Source organism: Corvus kubaryi, unplaced genomic scaffold (assembly GCF_017639235.1).
Source record: "Corvus kubaryi isolate FWS band 111438036 unplaced genomic scaffold, C.kubaryi_AGA036_p1.0 66, whole genome shotgun sequence".
In the NCBI taxonomy this organism is placed as follows: Eukaryota; Metazoa; Chordata; class Aves; order Passeriformes; family Corvidae; genus Corvus; species Corvus kubaryi.
This window is the reverse complement of record NW_024582054.1, coordinates 16,077,708-16,100,460: the sequence shown is the minus strand read 5'-3', so window position 1 is coordinate 16,100,460 and position 22,753 is coordinate 16,077,708. Positions and strand designations below refer to the sequence as shown.

Genomic DNA, 22,753 nt, shown 5'->3' with positions numbered 1-22,753 from the left:
TCCTCTTTTTGGATGGCTAAATAATCCAGGATCATCCCAGGCATGACTTATGTCTCTGGAAGACATTCAGGATCTAAAGTATTCCACTTTAGAAGTCTCCACTGATGCACCTACACCTTATTCTTGAGGATATATGGGAATCAATACAACCACAGACCTCTAACAGTGTACACACTGTACCAAGGAAAGCATTTGACAAGCTGTAGAAAACAACAGGGTGTCAACATGTAAGTCGAACTATTCAAACATTGTGATGAATTCCGACTAACAACAATACACAATTTCCTTGGTAGTTATATCAAGCTAAATAGTGCAATTATTGAGAAGAAATAATGAACCATGTATTTTCAGCATTGTGAACATCAGTTCCTTGTAAAATGTAGAGTGAAGACAATTTAGAGTGTGATGGTTGGGAAGAGGCTTATTCCAGTAGGCTTTGAACAAGATTAATTTACCTGTGCCTTCACACCTAAACTTATTTCTGTTATTAATCACAGGGCATGATAGGGATTCTTATAGGGCATGTTTTCTTCTACTGAGTTTGAGCAATTTTAAGTTTCCTCCTAGAGTAACTGGGGTGTAAGAGTTAAGAATTGAAGTGACCTATTCAAGCACATGTTAAAAAACTGCAATAAATTGGGGATTCATAAACTCATCTTCCAAATCATGGAAGCAGTACAGCCCTGCTCATAATGTTATTTTCTTCATGTTACAAGAAGTCTTTGGGAGTTCAGAACTGAGTCCTAGGACTATGGGACTTCAGTCTCCTCTTCAGCCAAGAACAAGGCAAAATAGTCCTCAGAATTAATACAAGGACTGCCTCACAGCCATCCTAAATGGCTAGGCCAAGTTCCCCTTCAGTAAAACCAGCTGATGTTGGATACACTAAGGCTTTAATACCCAGTAGCCTGCAGAGGAAAAATGCTACATAAGAGGTTGTTACTTGTAGATACAAAAATGCTGCTAGCAAGGATTTTCTTGCTATTTTCTAAGTCCGTGAGAGACTTTTCTCTCTCACAGAAGAGGTAGCAGAGTTCTGTAAACAACCAAACACCTGCAACCTTGAAAAGTCTTGTTTATGGTATAGTAGAAAAATATTTTGACAATGGATGTTTTAGGATTTTAGCCAATCACCCCAAGGGGTGGCTGATCCTTTGTGCAATTAGACTATGAAGAAAAAAGTCTATGAAAGAGTTTGTAAAATAATTAAATAAATCAATCTTGCTGCACAATTCCTGCCTGCTGGATCTTGTCTCCTCCTCCTCCCTATGGCTGCGGGACATGGTGATATACCCTAGGGCCTAGGCCTGAGGTAATAGTTACTGATGAGAAGTTCCCTACCATGCAGACTGTTGATAGGTTCTACAAAATTACCACTGGGAAATGGTGGGAAACCCTAGGTAGAAACCCTGACAATCTGTAAACATAAATAAAAACAGCCCCAATTCTTCCTCTGGAAAGGAAAAATGGAGTGCCAAGCTTTTGAGCAGTATGTTAGGTGGTGTTCTCTCACACCAGTTCAGACAATGAGAGATGCTCTTTTCCTTTGGATTGTAATAGTGCTTAAAGCACTAGAATCCCCTTGAGATGTCAAGCAGAGGTGTTTGGAGACAGAATGGCAAATGCCTATTAATCCATGCTTTGACGTCAATTCTCCTACTAGGCAGCACTTGTAACTGCCTCAGACACACAATAGAGCTAAGTAACATATGAGCTATCTAGCTCTGAACCACTGCAGGGGGAACCCTTTGTTTAGGAGCTTTCAACATGTGAACTAGTTCTGTCTATCATCTGGAAAAGACAAGAGGGGATAGCACTGTGACTCAGGCATTTGGGGATGGATTTTTGGCAGGACTTCTTGCTTGTTTGTTTTTACAGGCAAGTTTAATACTAGCCATGAAGTGCACAAGCAGAAAGAGAGGGTGCTGTTTTTGCAAATTTCCTTTTGAAAGTTCAGGATTACAGCAATGAAAGGCTGCTGCAGACAAGTTTGAATCCCCTTTTTCAACATCGTGAATGACTGGAATAAACTCTACTGTGATTCAGAAGCCAATGCTTCAAGCTGTTTATCAGAGGCTGCGTTACAGCAAGAAAGTGGCTGGGAAGGGTATTTGCTCTGTTTTCATAAAAGATTGGATTAGAAGAGAAACAGATCTTGTTCCAAAAGTTAACTTACTTTAATATTGATGATATTAATATCTGGGGCCCCCAACAAAAGAAGGACCTGTTGAAGCAAGTCCAGAGGATGGCCATGGAGCTGAGGGCTGGAGCTTGTCTCCTGTGAAGACAGGCTGAAAGAGTTGGGGCTGTTCAGCCTGGAGAAGAGAAGGCTCCAGGGAAACCTTATAGCACCTTTTTCCAGTACCTAAAGGGTACCTACAAGAAAGCCAGAGAAGGACTTTTTATAAGAGTGCGTAGCAATAGGACAAGGGGTTCAAAATGAAACAAGGTATTTTTAAATTAGATATTAGGAAGAAATTCTTTACTGTGAGGGTGGTGAGACACTGGAACAGGTTTCTCAGAGAAGCTGTGGATTCCCCATCCCTGGAAGTGTTCAAGGCCAAGTTGGATGGAGCCCTTGGCAACCTGGTCTAGTGGAAGGTGTCCCTGCCCATGGTGAGGGGGTTGGAACTAGATGATATTTGAGGACCCTCCCAACCCAAACAATTCTATGATCCTATACTATGATAATTGATGCAGGATGACTGCTTTTTGCTATTGATTAATTCTGCTTACCTCATTTGTAAGCTGGCATTCTTTCTGCCTTATCTTTGCACCATGATAAGATAACGTATATCCCACTATCCCAAAAGTTTAATTGTTTTCTTTGTTAGAGAAGTTCGAGCACTACCTTCCAAAATGGGGAGGGTTGGGGGTGTGGTGTGTATTTTGTTTTTTTTTTAAACCAACAGTTAATATTCATAGACCAGGGCAGGTCAGATTGCTGTGGAATCACTATTTAAAGGGATATACAGTCATACATTTGAATATGTTTTCCAAATTATTGCTTACTGTATTACCTGAAGTATTTACATTTAAATTTTGGGCTTATTGTTAGAAAATCAACTGAAAAATGACTGCATAGCTATTAACCATCATGTCTGAGCTTCATGGTCCACTAATTCTCAGGAGCATAACAATCATGAATACCTGTGAAATGAAAGTTAACTGCAGATCAAGTCTAATAGGATGGAAAGTTAATTAAAATAAGCTAAAAAATCTTATCATATTAGGCTTTCCTCTGCTATGAAGTAAGAAGTTATATGGTTAGATTTTAATAGGAAAGTCTATTACTTTCTCATAGACTCTAATTTCCTTTATCTGTATGAGCCACAAAATTTTCTCATGCAGAATTATTTTTCTGATGAATTAATTATTTCTTCCATATTCTTATTCTAATTGATGGTCTTAAGCACAATCAAAAAAGAGATGGAGCTGGAAATATATTAATAGAACAAACACTTTATTTGGGCAATTCTGCTATTGGCAAACTTGCAGCTTTGAACTTAGTGAATAAAACAAAAAGGTGTTCGAATTCTAACCTTATTGCCCTGTGATTTACTGCCTTATTAGGGTATTAATGAACAGCACTGTTTTGAAGTTAGAAGAAACTTTTCACCTTCAAAAGAGTCATTATAATCACTTGAGCCTATCTAGGTCCTTGCTTGCCTTCTGCAAAGGACATTAAATGAGAACAGACACATGGACCAACATTAGACTGAAGAACTGGCAGATTTGCCTGTTATTTCCAGTGCCTAAACAATTCTCACTAGTCTTTAATGGTAAATTTAAGTGTTTAATGCAAAGTGCCTTCTTTTCACAACCTTCCACAGCACTGAATTATTCATCAAAATGGAAGCATGCCAGAAGCCAAATTATAAGTTGCCATTGCTGTCTTATGGCTCCATCACAATTCCTTATTATTGTCCTATTTCTTTGTCTGGTAATTTAGTAGTGGCAACCTCAGCTGAAAAATACTGAGAAAGGGAAGCGAGTGGCAATTCAAACATAACTACGAAGAGGAGAATTCAGCACAGGAGCACTAAGCTTTGAGATAAGATGACAGTTGTATGTGCTCTGTCTTCATAGGTAGGGAGGCATAACATGGAGTTAACTGGAAAAACCACTTCATTTCTGCTCTTTCCTCAGCTTCACCTTAGAAAAATACATTCCACTTCAAAAACTCTACCATGGTGTTTCCTGCTATTATGTCTCAGTGGATATTTTCCAACTTGAAAAATATGTACTTCCAACTCTAAAGACATTCTTCATACCAACTTGCTGCCAACCCAAGTTAGGGATCTGAGAGATGAGTTCAGGTCTCCTACATTACCACTTATAAGGAAAAACTGTAGGTTAACATATACACTCGGCAACCTTGTAGCTACCCTACTGCCTTCAGTGATCTTAGAGAAATATGACTGACTGAACTTTTAATTTGAACATAGATAAATGACTCCACATGAGAAGTGAGGAACAGATTGGAAACCATTCCCTAACCTGGCACTGCATGGGCTCTACAGGGACCATCAGGATACAAAACTATTAAAAGTCAGTGGACTGCTCTCTAAAACCAAACACACAGATCAGTGAAGTGGAGGAAAAACTTTCTGTTTGCCCATCTACGGCACTCAGGTATAGCTATGGGTGAAAATATTCCTTTTGCTTAAACAAATACAGTTTTTCATAATGAAAAAACAAATTTATTTAGAAACATTTCCTCCCCTTTATTGATGCAATTCTTCTTTTAAACTCAGCAGTAATTTAGCCTCCTTCCACCTCTGCAACTGCTGCATGCCCTACAAATAATTTTCTCCCTGCATTGCTCCATGTTTCTCTAAACTAAAGCTTGTAAGTGAGTCACCTAAGGAAGCATCCTTTTAACCTCTCTGATTATGATATTTATGAAAAGCAGAAGATAGCATTCATCACTCTTACTAAAGGTCTGAAAAGCTTCTTTATAATACCTGCAAAACGCATTTCAAATCTGAGCTAAACGACGCCACTGAAGTAGTAACAGTGCATTTCTGGTCAAACACCTTACCTGACATATAGGGCTGGGTGCTCTCTTAGATAAGACCAAGAAGATCCATAACACTATCAAGTGCAGAAATAAAAATGGAAGTTGCAATGGATTACTTTAAAGACAGAAAAAAGCAAAAGGAGGGTTTATCTCTGCTCCCTTCAAGAATATTAATGTGCAGAATACAGACACACCAGCTGGGGTCAAAAAAGTAAGTGAAAGTCAGAAGCCACCTGATCTCAGAAAACCAACAGGCATTTCTTATGTATTCAAACCATGTGGAATAAAATAGAGCATTGTAATGAAATACAGTAAAAAATGTAGATGATACGCACCTTACAAAAACAAGCTGTTGTATTTGACAGCTGAGCTTTGAAATGCCCCAGCTAAAGTCTCTCCTCTCTGTTAAATCATCTGGACTTTTTTTCCAGTCTGTGTTTAAGGTCCAGCTAACTCTATATAGTGATTTTTTCCCACATATTACTATACAAATTTAGCCCTAATACCATAAACGGCTAAATACTTTCTACTTTCATTAATCCCAAGTCACTCAACATCTCATCAGGCTGTCAGTTTTTCCAGCCTTGTGGTTAATGCAATTAGCAAATATGCATGCACATGCATACATACAGGAATCTACACTTTTTTTTTTTTTTTTTTTAACTATGAAAGTATTTAATTTGCATCCAAATTCTAAATGGCTATGGAGATCCAAGTGCTGACTGCTTCCTTTTCCAAAATAAAAATCAATATCCCATTCACAAATGCTGTGGACAAAAGCTTTGGAAGAGAGTTATAAAACAAGTGAGGAATGCAGTGAAAAAGTTCTGCTTCTGATAATTTAAGCCTATTAGCTAAACGTAGTATCCCAGGAGTTCCACGTACATACAATTTATTTTTTATATATATATGCTATGAATTACCTAATTCACCCTTTCTCATCTAATGTTCAGCTCTGGCCAACAATCCTACTTTTGAAACTTAAGAGCATGATTTGCTCTTCACCTGCAGCAGTTTTACACTGATAATGCTTATATGCATTATTGCTAACTTACATTAGCAGTAAATAAGAGGTACAGCATGTGCATCATTTCTTACACTGGAATCAGAGAGATCTAAAATATGACATGCAGTCCATCTCCTGGGGACCAGTACAGGATACTACCAGCACTCTGTTTCCACATCTAAGATATTTGCTAGAACTATCTGAAATCTGTAATAATATTATGTAACTGAGAAATACTTACAGGTTTTTATATATACACATTCACATCCATATATATTTACTATATATTACATATGTATAAATATGTTTATATACCCATATATATATAGATATATTTTCTTTACTTTCTATTTCCAGCACCTTTCTCAGTGCTTCAGTCAGAGATGTAAAGCTCAAATTTATTGGATTTTATAAAAGGAAACTGCATTTGCCATCCCTTAATCCTTTCTTGCAAAGAATCTCCTTCCACCGCAGCAGTTCCCTATGCTTATTAAGCTTCCCAACTATATTCAGAACTCAGGCGCTGTATAAGCAGAGGCATCACTGTAATGGAGCAGAGAGATAAGAGTGTCTCTCTACACGGCTTTGTCAGTACTACCCCTGAAATTATGTGTACAGTTCTATGCATTTCATTACCAGAATAGAACAGCACAAGACAATACAAAAGAGAAAACCAATAAAGAACTGCTGTTCAACAAGAACAACAACCATTGCTCTAAGCTGATGTCTAAAATCTTTAACTTCACTGTAGATAACTTCATCATCTTGGTTTGCATTTGGTGAAATCTCCCTTGAATTAGAAAATTGATGTAACGTGACACACTGCAGTAAAAGCTGTCATTACTCTAGCATGGCTTGATCCCCAGAAGAATGACCTCCTCGTGTGTGTATCTGTCTGAAGATTTAAGAAAACTGTAGGATCAAAATACAACTTTTGTTTCGAAGTGGAGGAGAAATTAACTAAGGCTGGAAACTGAAAGAAGAATTAAGACTCCAAGGTCTTATTTCAAATTCTGCTATTCAGACAAACCTTAAGGGCCTGGTCTACAAAAGGATTAACTATCTCTTGTCAGTGTACAAATCTAAAATTTAGATCTTAGAAGCAAATGCTCAGCTACTCTAATATCCACAAAGTTCCCTTTAGCTGCTAGAAAAATTATGGCAATATAGCTATAAAATGTTGTTGGGGCTATTGGACATATATACACTCACTACACTCACATATGCAGCCATCCCCAGGATATAACTACTACAATTAATTTTAAATAAGCATGTTGAATGTGCAGCTGGCATCAGAGATTAAATGCCAATAAACTACAATAAACAATATTGCTTTTATAGGGATTTTAAGGCAAAAGCAATAGGTATCAATAACAATTGATATTCTGAAGATTGTCAAAAAGCTGGGCCTTCACAAAAAGTCTGCTTTTACAGTAGTCCAAATGGCTTTGACCTGACTTGCTGCTTAGACTCCTAGTTAATTAGCTTTAATGAAATGTAAGCAAATTTGGTATGGAAAAAGAAACAAAATTGTTCAAGTTCCTCAGGATACTTTAAACATTTCATGTGAATGCAGTGTTCTTACATGAGGCACGCCAAGCCTGGCAGGTCTTAAGAGTTTCTTAAACTATCTGAATTGGCAGCTTGTGTTTGGACACTCGCCACCTGTGAGACAGGCCAACAGAAAACTTGCAGCTTGTCATCAGGAAGGAAAGGTCATCTGAGAGGCAAAGGAAAAAAAACTCACAAGGAGAATAAAAAAAATCTACTATTTATGAGATACAGATGACTGGAATTATTTTTTCCTATACTATCACGTCTTTGTGTTTGCTGTAGAGAGGACTACCAGAACACTCATTCTTCAGCAGAGAACTGTGTGAATACCTTTTCAGAGGAAGAAAGATAGGAAAAAACTACTGTACCAGGTTTCCCTGCTCTTCTTGCATGGAGGAAGAATTACTAACAGAGTGAGTTAGACACACAAATGGCTGTTTTCATCTTTCAACTATCCCGTTATTTGAATAGAGGTGCTGCAGGCACAACATCTGCAGTTTGTTTTACCATCTGTTTCTAAAAATATCATCTTAGGGAAGGAGACTTTTTTTTCATGTCTCTCAAAAGCTTTTTGTTTGATTTTTCTTTCCAAGGGAAAAGTGATGGATTTGGAAAACAGCATATGTGGGAAAGATCACTGAGCTTCAGGGGTGGACTTCACCATCGCTATTCAAAATACAATGAAAAGCTGTGAACAACTGAAAATTTTGAAATACACTGGCTCAACTTCTTTGATAAATATAATCAAAGGTTTTAGTCTTCTAACATAATTCATACAGAGCTAGTAACAGATTTTTGCTATGGAGGAAAGCATGGTTGAATGTTCTAGAGAACCTAATGGGGGAGAAAAGAAATTGAAAAACTGAAAAGAATTATAAGAAGCTCCCAAGTTATTTACAGGTGAAGTTTAGTAGTCATATTTTGAGAAATGAAAAAAAGAAGACAAATGAAGTGGGGAGGCAAAAGAAGTTCCCATAAAATACTTCAAAACTTAAGTTTACTTTGTTTTGTAATTAGAGATTTTGTTAGAATGCAAATGTTATCTTTTTTAAAAGCATCAATTTCAAAATGAAAATGCACTCAAACCCAGCATTTTAGGGGTCAAGGCACCATTTCTTGTTTTGGATATGACACAGACAGCTCAGAAGAAACTAGATGGAGTCCCTACAGCATTTTGACAGCACCAAATCTTCATTTTTTATTAAAAAAGAAATAAGGCATGAATATCTTCAAGTACTTTTCAGTCTCTGGATTCTTTTTGGGCTTATCCAGCATGTTTAAGTATGTGAAGTAAAGGATGTGAGAGACTGAAATGTTAAAGGTTAAAGACCCAAACAATTGGCCATTTGCAAAAGCAGCAGGTGCTTTGCTGAGGCCAGGTTTGTACCCCCACACTGAAGGGGAGGAGGAGATTTTTGGGCGTGTGGTGGTGAAATTTCTGATCTGTGTTAGAACAGCCCCAGTGCTAAGGAGGGGCCTTCCACCAGTGGACTGCATGTGATCCATGGTGTTCCAGGGACTGCTACCCATCCCAAAATGGGAATGAGGGCAGGTCGGGTAGGATGGCCAGTTTACTGAACAAAAGAGTATTTTATTTTATTTCAGATACATACATACTCCTACTGCACTGACTTTCTCTCCAGCTGTCAAACCTTTTTAATCTTCTCCACAGGTCTCTGAGAGTCCCCAGTACCCTGGCAGAGGTAAATGATTCAGAACCTCACCAAAGACATCTCCCTGCTGTGAGTTCAGATGCACGACAGGGTTCCTCAGTTTCAGATCTCAAACCTGAGTCACACTTGCCCTCACTCACAAAACACCTCCCTCCAAATGCTGGGATGTACTAGCAGCTTTCTGAGTTATACAAAACCCAAAGACTTGAACCGCCATAAGAGGAGCATGAGAAAGAGGATAAAGCAAGATTCCATTTATTTGTTCCACATTTGCTTATAAAGCTCCTAAACAAGTTTATTCTACTATTTCAGTTCCCCAAAAGGCTTCTTTTAGCTAGAACATAAACATGGCATCAACAGATGTATAAATATACATACATGTACAGAGAGTGTGTGTGCATGTTTTGCCATATATTTATTTTCCCTGTCTTAGCACTAAAAAAATTAGCATACAGGAGAAGCATGGATTATCTTTAGGCACTCCACAGTAGACTTGCAGACTGAATGGAGAGAGGTCAGAAGAAGAGATTAAAATTATATTTTGATACATTAGAAAATAACCTGAACTATTTGCAGGACTATTTTTGCTCTTTTCATAGGTCAAATACAAAATTTATGAACTCCCCAAGATTTCAGCATTGCAATCAGTAGTTGCTAAAACCAATATGTAAAATCAGTCATACTGGTTTTTTGTACTAGAGAAAAAAACTGAATTATTGACATCTATTAAAAATAAAAATCGCTCAAAATTGCTAAAATTCCTTTGCATTTCTGCTGTCCCTCAAAGACAGAGCAACCTTTCCCCCTTTTTGATGCCTCTGACATTTACTGTTCTGACACTGAGGTGGAGTGAAACTAGAGGAGATAAAATTGGGGACATTTTCTTGTTGCTCTAAAAGAAGCTGATTTTGAGATTTTGTAACTTTGTAAAATAATTGTAGTTCCTCTTGAATGTCAAAAGGGGAGCTGATGATCCTTATAACACCACCCCACGGGACCAAAAAACTTTAGTTTTTTTGAGACTCAGCAGAAGCAGAAAAAGAGACTCCTTGGTGGTGGCTCTTTTGTAAGGTTTTAATAATGTATTTGTTAGTGAAAAGAAAAAGCAGAACAAAATGGGTCCTCAAGTTAGTAGACATCTGAGATTTCAAATCAAGACAGTCTAATTTTTTTTGTTGTTGTTTTTTTGCTTCTATATCTCATTTCCAAACTGGTATGGTCTTTGTCTCCTGCTCCTGACACAGCATATAAGCTAAGTAGTATTAAAGAAATATTACACTTCACATCCCCTAGGAATTGGGATACCCCACTTCTAACACTTGGGATAAAACACTGATTTCTAGAAATTGTGAATAAAAAATTGGAACTGAAACAGAAAGGCAGAACGAAGGCAAAGTAATAACCCTTTTGACATATAATTATAAACTTTGGCTTCTCATGATCTACTTGGATTGAAAACACAATAGGTTTTCCTTCTCTACTGAGGTATTATTCCAGGTGTTATTCATGTGAACATCAACCAGTACTTTTGAGCTTCTAGTACATAAGGCACCCTTTGGTCTAGGCATGATGACCAAAAGAAATTTATAAGAAAAACCTTTAGAAGCAAAAGCCTATCTCTGTCCCTAGTATCTGTAAATGCTCAACATGATTTCTCTCTAACAGACATTACTTATCTTTCAGAAATCAGATACTTATTTCTTGTTTAAAGGTAACTAATCAGTTGCTATAGACATATAAGGTTCTAATAAACAGACATCTGCTTTTGATGCAGAATGTCTTTCTGAGTCATGTGCTAGCTCTTCTCTTCCACTGAATGTGTCATTGGCTATTTTTATTTTCTTTCCCATATATTTTATGAAGCTGAAAATCAAAGCTAGCAGGGACAAAAAGCAAGTCGCAGCAGGTTGAAAATATCATATCTTAGTATTTTAGACATGTGTCAGCTTGATAACATAGGCAGCACACTAGAGGGATTGCCAGAAGGTGACAATGCACATGGCTTTGAGTTTAGAGAGCACGCTTTAAAAAAGACTGGAAGGCAGCAAGGACAAGGTAGCCAGACCGTGGGTCTGATTCTGATCTTCTCCTGATCTTAAAAGCAAAATCAGGGAAACTTATACCAGCTAAGTCAGGCTGGAGAAACTGTTAAGTTTTTAAAGGAAAATTCTAGGAGGATGCAAGTCCAATTGTAAGATCGGTATATTCTGTCCGCTCATGACATTAATTTATGTAGCCTGAGCATGGTTGGTTCTAATGCATGTGCTAATTCTAGAGGGAAAAGTGATATTTACTGAAAATAATGTCACAACAATGATCACTGACATTAAAATACTTGACTTTTGTATCCCACACTTTATTCTCTCTGCATTAGCAGATTAGGAATTGCACCTACTTTATAAAAATACGTGATAATATTACTTCTCACAGCAAGTGACGATAGCATATAGTACTAAAACCTTAACAATACCACAGTTTATTTGCACAGTTCTGGTGGGTAGTAGTACAGAACCATTTTTGGGTGTTGAACAGCAATTTGCACCTGAATATCAAAGTCCATTAAAACAGTAATTAATTCTCCTTTCCGTTCATATTTACCTCGTTTAGCTAGAAGTATTTCATTTACCCTGCCTTACAGATAGGCAAAATATACATACACAGAAGGAATCAACAGTAGAACTGGGAGTGTCACACCAGAGTTCAGGCTTTTTAATCTCGGCTTAAACAACTGAACTCTCAGCTCTTCCCCTTGTTCAGTGACAAATGTCACAAAAGCTGAAGCCAGCAGCCTGCCCCGAGACAGAAAGCAAAACTAAGAACTGTTTCTAGTGCCAGATATCCATATATAGCCTTACTGGGATATAACAGAGCACAACGGGACCTTTCACAGCATCTCCTGCACTTGAGTGAGCCTCTTGCCCCTGCAGAAGAAGGCTGGTCACAGGCATAGCAGAGGCAAATAGAAGTCACCACTTAGCAGGACACAGCAGCTTTATCACAGCCTGGAGGTTACTGATGCCTGGACATTTGATCATCACATTACTCCAGTCTGAAGGTTACCCTGAACTTCATGATGCAGGGGACTAAAACTTCGGTTGTTCTTCTCCAATAACCTGCCACTTGTTCTAAAAAATGGGTTTCTTTTGTTGTTAGCCTCAGAACAGGACTGTTCTGGTCTCTCTGCCAGAGGGCAGTATTACACAAAACAATGAGCTTGTTGATTACAATATAATCTTATAAGCAGTTGCTTTACTTAAGCAATTGCCAAGAAAAACGTTTAGATTCAGTAGGAATTACTAGTTATGAAGACCACAAGAGATCCAAAATCTAAACCAAGCCAGCTTTAAATATTGATTAATTTTCTGCTCTAGTAATTATACTCAGTAATTTTTCTCAGATTATGTAAGAATTAAGAAAACTAAACTGAGCATAAATCATTGGTTCCCACTGGTGAAAGAAAAGTCATCTTCTTTTTATCTCTCTGCAAGTACAGGAAACATATCTTGGGTTAAGTTAAATGGAATAATTAAATAATTCCATGTTGGAGACCTGAACATATCCCATCACTTCCCTCTTCTGGTAACTCTTAGCCTACACAGGTAAGTATTATATCATGGACTTGTGAGAAAAGTTCACAGACTTCAACATCTCTTCAGAACAAACTAATTCCTGCAAAACAACTGGAATTTTAGCTAGGCAAGGTATGTGTAAGTATGCTCTTTGTGAGGTTGTGAACATTATCTGCATGAAAACTGTCTGCCTCCTCCTCCACTAACTTAAGCTGATCCACTGATGCCAGCTGATGTCTCCTAATGCACTGAGGCTTCCTGTGCCATTAATGTGGCTAGTACACTCACCAAGAACTGAATTAAGGTACCAGGAAATGAACCACTAAGCCAAACTATATTTTTTCTAAATAGTGTTTCAAGCCTAAGCAGACACTTGAAAACTGAGCTTGTTTTCCTCTGCTTTACACATTATTGCACATTTATGATGCATATGGCAGAAGACACTCCAGATGCCACTCCAGAATTGTGTTCAAGTTATACAAGTAAACATCAGCAAGCCAGTTTTCACCAGCATCAGTAAGAGGTGGACATCACACACTGACAGACAGAAGACTGATCCCACAGAGTGAAAACACACTACTCTTAGAAATCCTAGGTACATCCTAGACTTTCGTCTGCTAACTACAAAAAACCTATGAACTGCGGATTTTAAAAATACATTCACACAGATATCCTTTCATCTGCACATGCACAGTGATATTCCTTTTCCAAGACTGCCTTTTGTAAAAAGACCCAGGTACATCCCATTTAACACACAGCCCACATCCTGTGTGGCATTGTCTGGAGCCTAAAGCACAGATAGCAGGAATTCTTACTCTAAGACATCAGCATGTACACACAAATCCCTTAAGAAGCTGTATAAGAAGTCACTTTAGCATTATGCCAGTAAACCACTTCTAGGAGTAAAATGATAACAGAGTTTGAAAACTGCTGAAAACAGAACAGCTGCAAATTTGGTCTTATGAAGCTCTGTGGACACCTTGCAACATCCATCCTGAAGCCTCGGGGAGACAGTCAGAACATTGTTTAAAGCTTGGTGCCTCTTTGTGGACCTCCCTCGGGTAGGTGAGGAAGGGAAGAGGGGAAGGGGATGAGGGATGACAGAGCGCAAAGGAGCTGAACACCAGCTTACGAACAGAGAACAGAATCACATAACAACACTGGACCAATGGACTCCAAGACACAGTGACAAGACAGATGGACACAAACAAGACGCAAAATCACTACTGAGAAATTTAAAAAAAGCAAAGAAACCCCATAAAGAAAAGTAGATATATAACTCTGAGGCTGCAAGTAGCAGCCAAGGGTACTAGCATAACTCTTCTGAAATGAATAAATTATAATATAAATAAAAAATTAAAATCAAAACAATATCCCCCCAAATTATACACTACAGACTTGCTTGGTTAGCCTGAATGCGTAGCTCTGATGGAACATAAGATGGTGTCATCACAGCCCATGCACCGGTTAATGAAGGCCATGGTTAGTTACATCAGCTAAACTACAGCATGCCAGAAAAATGATCTCGCACTGACCCAGAAATAAAAGATATGACAGACATTCTGCATTGCAATAAAATTCTTTTTATGCCATCTGCAGTTTCTAGGGCTCTTTACATTGGAAGAGTTTGTCCTGGGAATATGTGGGGTAAAGGGGAGGGTTTTTTTCTCTGAACTCAATTGAAAAAAAGGAAAAGGGAAAAAACAGGATAGAGACTTTGCAGAAGTTTAAAAAAAGTAGGAAAATAAAATAAAGGAGGGGTAAAAATCTTCATTCTTTTGCACACAACTTTCTTGGGAAGTCTGAAAATGTGGCTTTCTTAAGGATGGCAAGAAAAGATTTTGTTGCCTTTATTGGTTTGCAGATCTATATCTCATTCTTGAGATGATTAAATCATTATTTTGTTGGAAGAACTCCAAAAATATAAATTGAGAAATACAGCGGTGATTTTAAAAATTAAAAAATAGCAGTATGGCACGATTACGAGCCAAAAAAAAAAAAAGGGAAAGAAATATAAAAGAAACTAAAATATCAATCACCAAAAATTCATGCGGCACAAGATGAGGTGAAACGACAGAAAATGTTCTTCAAATATATACAATGTATATATCCATCTATATATACACGGAGTAGGTGTGTATATATCGATTGATATACCTGTATAATTTTTTTGTTCTCCCTGCCCCACCCTAACCCAAGGCTAATTGATAGATGAAATCATCAATTAAAAGGAAAGAAATAAATAAAAGGAAGAAAGAAAAAATTCTAACAAAAAAGAAATTAACGTGCTTTATTCACCAAGAAATAACAATATCATGCATCTGTCCACACCAGCGGATGCCAGGGTTAGATGAAGGCATGAATTTCTGTGTAAACATGTGATTGGATGATAGGGGCTACTGTTGATATTGGTCATTTATTACTTTAGCATATAGATATATATGCACACTGTATATATATATATATAGCGCATATATAAATAAAATATCCTAACGGGTGGGGCCTTTGGAGCTTACATAGAAAGAAAGACCAATATGCTGAAAACCAATCTCAGTACTCCTAATATAAAAAAAAACCCAAACCCAAAACTTCCTGTAAGTCATCTGCATGATTGTAAAACTTGCTCATTTGATTTTATTTCAGCTGTAAGATTGTAGCTAGGAAATTCCATCAAACAAGTGATGTTACTACACCTTGGGAAGTGTCATGGATGAATCCCTGTCCTTTGGGTCCATAAGGTATTCAGCTTATGAGAAGGGAAGTCTACTTCTCTGAGTACTCAGAGGCATGCACACTACTTTAAAGGTCATTTCTTATTCACAACATCAGAAATGGGCAAGAAGTCCTGCTTGTCAGAGGGAAAGATAACTAGCTGGTATTGGGGGGGGGGGTGTTCCTCTTAGGAGAACAATAAAAATTCCCTAGGCGCTTCAGGAAGATTGATGCAGTTGTGGAGGACAACAGCCAAATCAACACTTCTTTTGGTTTCTTCAATGTAGTCTTCATTTCCAACATACTGATTTTTGTACTGTGTTGGTGGATTTGGAAGACAGAGTCTGCTTGTTTTCTGCAAATAAATCTCTGACCCAGGCAGCCTGCAGGTGGATGGGTACAGGCCAGTAAATTATAGATACACAGAGCATATCTGTAGGATATGTGCCTCCTGTGTGTGGGTACGTGTACAAAACACTATGGAACTTCCAGTGCTGTAGATTTTGGCATATCTGCTGCTGTCTCCAGTCCCTCATCAGAAGGGCTCACCAGTCTGATTAGACAATGACAGCCTTAACATATGAAGCCTTTTGGGAAACACAGAATAAATTTCTCTGGGGAAAAAAAAATTGCATAGGAAATTGATGGGCTGATAGGAAGGGAAAACTGGTAGTTCCACCTGGGAAGAAACACAGGATGTGTCAAGCCAGGGAGTAAGGATTAAGCCCTACAGACCATTGCAAGAGGCTGTATTCCGGGCTTCAGGCTAATTGCTGAGTGTTTGGGTCTCACAGTTTTGAGTAGTCCAAGGAGCAGCTTGGGCTATGATCCCAATCAGCTGCCTGGCCTCCAGCACCCAACCTGCCTGGTGCCAGAGCCCCACTAATGGACATCTTTAACAGGAACGAGGGCAATGGTATGAGGATACAGCAACAGCTGTCAGGAAAGCATAATTATAATTAAATAAGGCTTTGAAGTCTCAGTAAAATCAGATCGTAAGGGTGCTCCTCATTTCACTGAAAAGAGAAAAATGCTTTCTTTCTTCACAGTGCTTCCTAGTCATTCCTTGTCAGAAAAGATATTTTCCTTACAAATCTTACATTCTCTGAGAGCAGCTGAGTGACCAAAACACCACCACAGAGCTGTGCTCAAAAGCACAGACTCAGGACCTTGTCTTGAGTTTTGAGGAACTTCAATACTTGAGCCTTGGATCTCCCTGGAGCAGGCCAGAAGAGAGTCCTGCACTCACACCAGAGAAAAGCATCATGTTTCTGGTGCGGAAAAAAAGAAGTTTTTTGGCCATGTTCTGGGACAAGCAACATTTTCATAGAGATAAAAGAGGATCTTCTCTTGAATGTTAAGTAAATGCCTCTTCAGGGCAGATAAACAGGTTTTTTTGCCCCCTATCATTTAGATTAAGCCTTCTGGGAGATCTAGAGAACTAAGGGTATCTAAGCTTGTCGGCAATAAGATGAATAGTGGGCAGTTTTTATCTCTGAACCTGCAATGGTTTCTTTTGCATTACATAAAATACAAATGGGTTTTGGATCCACAGCTGTCATTGCCATCACTTAGAATAATTCCTTACGTAAACTTACATGTCTACAGCCAGTGTCGGTAAGCTACCTCAGTCAGGACAGGTCCAGTGACAGCTCCTGTTTTTTAAATGAAGTTTTTTTAACCAAAAGTCCAAAAGAAATCACTTTTGGAAGGGGGGCACGAAGTGTTAGCCAGCCTGCTAGTGTTTCAAGCCAGCCTGGAAAATCCTGAAGAGGCAGTGAGGGAATCACATTCACACTGTGTTTTTTTAAAGTGCTCAGATGCAGATGAGATTCAGGTCTTGGATTCAACTGTGAATCAGAGTTAAGTGGCAATAAGACCTTGCCAAATGGTTCTCACATGATATTTAGCCTGAAAGAGGATATGATTTTCAGCCTCTGAGTACACCAAAAACAAAGGCTTCAGAAGGACTCTGTAGAATACTGCCCCTGATTCAGGACCAAGACCAAAGTAGTATCTCTAGATATTGGGATTTGATTGTGACCCATATGAAATCTGAAAACTTCTGATTTGCAGGGAAATAGTCTCTGCTGCCCTTGTCTTGGCTATTGCACAGCAGGTTCATAGTGATGTGTATCATATCTCAAGCTGCAGCAGTGAGTTCAGTAACCTTTACATTACTAGACCATGGCACTGAGGGTGATAGAAGGCCATATTTGGCAGAAACTCAAGAGCTTTAAAAGCTACACATTATCAGAGCAACAAAAAGAAGACTGTGCTGGGTTAGGTCATTTAATTTTCAGTCTGCTGTAAAAGGGATCAGGCAAGGCAGAAGGCAGCGACCTGTCAACTGAAGAGGATGAAGCAATTTCAAATGAGCCCAATTAAAAAAAAAAAGCCAACATTAAGTTATAAAAAAAATCCAAAGCCACACACTAGAAAGTGCAAGCTAGATAATCTGGATCTTTTCTCTCCACAATGTACATATTTAAATATCAGATCTTGGCATATGGCCAGAACTCTGACTTGACTGGTGAAGTGTAAAGGCAAACATATCTGCTCAGCCAAGCCAGCATTACTGGATTTTGATAAGCTGGCTCAGATTGCCTTAGTGCTCCAGAGCAGAATGGGCTGAGTGAGTGCTTTGATACTGGCTGGATTGCAGACACTGGGTGCACTGAGAATGCAGACAATAAGATAGAAAAAGAAAATAAGAAGCCCCATAAACATGCTATTTTCCTTCTTATTATGATGGAATGAGTTAAGTTTATGCAAAAAGGACCTGCATATTCCTCCTCCTTCTGGCAATTCTGTACACCAGCACCTCTGAGAGCAGGGAAACTCAAAATCTGGAAGTGCAGATTTCATCAACAAGGACCATCTGGGAGACTTATTTTTACATATAATCAAGCTAACTTTTATTCTCAATGTCATAGTAATTCCCAAGAAAAGAATCAGATTTCAGTGGCTTATGTGGTCCACCTCCCTATGCAAGAGGAGTAGGGTGCAACAAAAGTTACTGGGCAAAATTTGCAAGAATGTCTAGTAGTTTAGGAGAGAATCTTCAGCAGATTTTCAGTGAACCATATTATTTTACACAGCAGATATTCAAATGTCTGTAGGCATTTATATCTGCCAACTGTAATGCTTAGCAGGATTTTCAAAGGCAAGTCATTTTTACAAATCCAGTTTGTACCTGTTTGTAGCATTAGATTTCTAACTGTGTCAGGAAGGAGATATTTTTAGTCTGGAAATGTTGCTCTACAGCACTATGAAATTTCATGCTAAACATCCTGTTTTACCAAATTTCTACTCAAACTTTGATTTTTCCACTGGCAGCAAAAGCTGAAAATACTGCTGTTACAATCTCTAACTGCTGAAATTATTGTGATTTTTGAAACAAAAATTTACAAGAGGAGGAGTCTGATAAAGACCTCATTTTGTCCTTTAATTGAAATACATGGCAATCAGAATATAAATTTAAAAAAAAGAAGTCTTCACATGTTAGTGAAGCTTTAATGAAGTGACTTCATTCATTTGCATACCAGTTGTGGTACCTTTGTCCTTTTAACGTGGTCCTATTAATCTCATGCCTCGCTTTCATTAAAATCACTGTGCTGGCATTTCATTACTATGTTTATTTACACTCTCAGTACCCACAGTGTTTATACTTCACAATCTAGTAATATTTGGACTGCTTACTGCTTTCCTTTTTTTTTTTTTCTTTTGGGAGTAGAAAAACTCATAGAAATCTGTGAAAAAAAGACAGGAAGTAGGCTGAGCTACCTGTTACCATCAGTCTGTGTCACCGCCATCACAGGAAGTCAAGAGTATGGGTGGAAGTTCCCAGCTACAACAATCTCAGGTTACAGCAGGACCAAGTTCTACTAAAAATGCAGGTACAGCATGACAAATTGAAAAGAAATGTGAAAGAACTAGCCTTGGGTGAATTTTAATGTTATTATTGTATTACTCAAATGGCTTCAGGAAATTAGAACATTTATAATACTTTCTTGGTATTTTTTGTAAGGAAAAAAAAATATCATCCAAATAAAACAAAGCAAAAACAAACAAAACAAAGCCAAACAAAAGAATCCCCTCAAACTATTTATATGTTTCACTTTTAAAGACAAAAATTCTAACCAAATCTCCTCTTTTTCTTTTAAATGTACACAGAAATTCGATGATGTCTGTTCTCTATTATAGAAATGCTTAACTCATGGCAAGCCTCAAAAAAGAAGACTTGAAAAAGCCTGTAAGAAATAAAATAGACTGCAGTTGCCTGCTGGATCTCACATCATATATCTCATCAGAAAGAAAAGCCATCAATTTATCAAAATGTATCTGAAAGGGAGAAATCGAGTCAGTTCCACATGGCCAGTCCTTCTGACTCTTTAATGGATACATTTTGAAGCATCACTGCAGATAACAAGGCAAGAATTACTACTAATTTTGTTATGTTAAAACTACGTTTTGGTGCTCCCCAATTTCTTTGGGCTCACAGGAAACAAAATTAGTATAAACACATTACCATGTTAACTGTACTTAAAATCCCATGGACAAATGTATCACTTAACATCCATCTTCAGACTAATTAAGATTAAACTTTGCTAATAACAAAGTTTCGCGATTTTTGTTTCGCTTTTGTTTCTCTTCTGTTTTCAAATGTTCACCGTCTCCACTTCATAAATCTTCATTATTTGTCACACTTCATATTGATTTTTTTTCCTACTGTGTCAGTAAAGTAACATCTACAAATATGTGAACTATTAATTAGCTGGGATCACTTTCAGAAAGTTTGCCTTTCCATGCGAACAACTTTATATAAACCAAATAGTGACTACAATTCTGTGTTTTGCTGTTGCCAAGTCCATGGGATCTGATGCTTGGCTGTATAATTTCTTATTTTATATACAGTGTATATATACATGAGTGTATATATATACACATATACACACACATATATACATATATAATTATATATGTATACATTCACACACATATAAAATATATGTATGCATTGTTTTTTGCAAATGAAATCAGCAAGCAAGCAAAACACGACTGACCTGACTTACCTGTACTGGGCTCACAGTCAATGAAATCTTCATCATCACTGGAACATTCAGCTGATGAAACGATGTCATCTGTTGTCTGGCATGTGAAGCAAAGGAACAAAAGAAAAAAAAATAGATATTTGCACGTCAAGAAGCTATTACAGAGGCAGCTAAATATCCAAGGGAAAAAAAAAGTTTCACAATTGTAACTTTTAAAATATTTAAGCTGTACTGAGTGCTCCATATATGCCTGTGTAAATATGTCATCCACTGAGTTGGAGTCTCCTGTTGGAGGAACAGTGCTTATCCCGTACTGTTGAATATTTCAGGTGAGCACAGGTGCTGTGCACATGCTGGACTCTTTAAGGCAGCAAGTGGGTCACACTGATGCTGTTGAATGAAGTACAGCGGGCTACAAAGCCTGCTTGGCTGGCAAAGTGCTCTCCAACAGCCACTGTAGATGTGTCTGCTGGGAAGAGGCCGGGCTCCTCCCATGAGTACCAGTATCATGTAGGGCCAGCAAGAAGGCACTTCCTCAGAGACTTACCATGTGAGGTGAGGCATGTTCAGACTGAACATGCTTTCTGCAAAGAAAAATATACAAGATAGACCCAGATAATACACATCACTCAGCCAGCACTCTTTGCTGTGCCTGATGCACCACTCTGAGAAAGATGTAATTACTGCTCTGTTAATGCACCTCTTGGGCTGGGAATCTGGTGTTTACCCAGACAGTAACTATCTGTGCAACTCATTGGTTGCATGATGAAGAACTGCTGCAAGTGTCAGATATGTCCAACATGCAACCTCACCTCCTTGCTTAGCAAGTGAACAGGGATGTGGATGCAACTAAGTTGACCAGCTGGAAAGCCTGGTTCTGAAAGGGTTAAACCAAATTGTGACCATTCACAACCATTAGAGGTTTCATCATATTCCTTTGCATTTCCAGCTGGAGATATTTTCTTCTTCTTTTTTAAAATTTTTTTTAATTAATTTTTAATTTTTTTTTTTAAACTTTTTCTTTCTGTGTGTGTACTGTTCTAATTAATGAGCAGCGTGTACTGCAGCATGTTAGAGAGACGTGTACTGGTGCCTCTTCCCAGCAGCATCTCCTGCCTGTAATTGCTGCAATTAGCTGAATTAGTAATGCAGACCATTAGGGAGAGCCTGTGGCAGCCTCTGGACACAGGTTGTAATGTTCCTGCACACAATACAAAATTACCCCAGCACAGCAGCATTGGCTCACCCACGGCTTCTGATGAAACTGTGTCCCTTAACAACTTTTCCTTGCAGAGAGCTGCCTATTCTGCTGAGCAGTAGGATCAGTGGGATGACTCCTGAAACAAAACAACTGAAATGCTCCTCACCAGGCAGGCAGCATTGTTGAACTCAGGAAGAGGACAGCTGAACTTCAGTACTCTAGGTGAATATTTCTGGGAACCTTACATCTCAACAAGGCTTTCAAATCCTTATTCCTGAAAAGACTCTCCAGCTTTAAATAAGGTCTCCTTTACATTCTTATGTCTGCTGTGGCTGTCTCCAACATGTTCCCTCTTCCCTTCACATGAGAGTTCTGAGGACTCAGCCTTTTCTTTAGCCTCTTGTGCTCCTAGCACTATGAAATACCTCTGACCCCTGCCAGAAGTTCCTTGCTCTCCCTCTCTCTGTTTGTATTTGAGCTAAGGGGAAAAAAAGAGAACCAAGAAGTCAGTCAGAAAGATCAGGTTGAACCTAACGTTCCTTCAGTCTTGATTTCAGTGGTTTAGATTGAGCCAAGAAAGCAAAACAGGATAGGTCAGTTGCAAGCAAAAATAATAAAAATAGAGTATCTGTAAGAAAACCAGTCATGAAGTATTTTATGTGTTACTCAGTCATACCCAGCATGGTCACTTGGCAATGTTTTGTGGGATGCTATCTTGCAGTAGTTTCATGCTTAAATACTTTCATTAAATACTTTTACAATCTTGCTTCCATGGGGAATAAAAAAGGAACTGGAGGTAATGTTCCTGCCTTACATGTCAAGGTCATTTTTTTAACATCTCCTTTCAGTCATAGAAAGTGAAAGAATTCTGTTGAAATCCTGGTGACTTCTCTTAAGACAAGCTGGCTTTAAAATTTTGTCTGCTCAGTGAGGGGACAAGAAAGGAGGAATGCACGAAATA

At 38.2% G+C, this 22,753-nt stretch overlaps 1 protein-coding gene across 18 annotated transcripts in view; it reads right to left on the bottom strand.

Annotated features, from left to right (window-relative positions):
• NRXN3 (neurexin 3) overlaps positions 1-22,753 on the bottom strand; it is a 550,019-nt gene that overhangs the window by 17,703 nt on the left and 509,563 nt on the right. For 11 of the 18 annotated variants that reach the window (XM_042047917.1, XM_042047922.1, XM_042047925.1 and 8 more), the window contains one exon: positions 20,604-20,688. In XM_042047917.1, coding sequence (XP_041903851.1) covers positions 20,604-20,688 — 85 coding nt within the window. The remainder of the gene's footprint in view (positions 1-20,603; positions 20,689-22,753) is intronic. The other 7 variants (XM_042047918.1, XM_042047923.1, XM_042047926.1 and 4 more) reach the window with 1 other exon arrangement.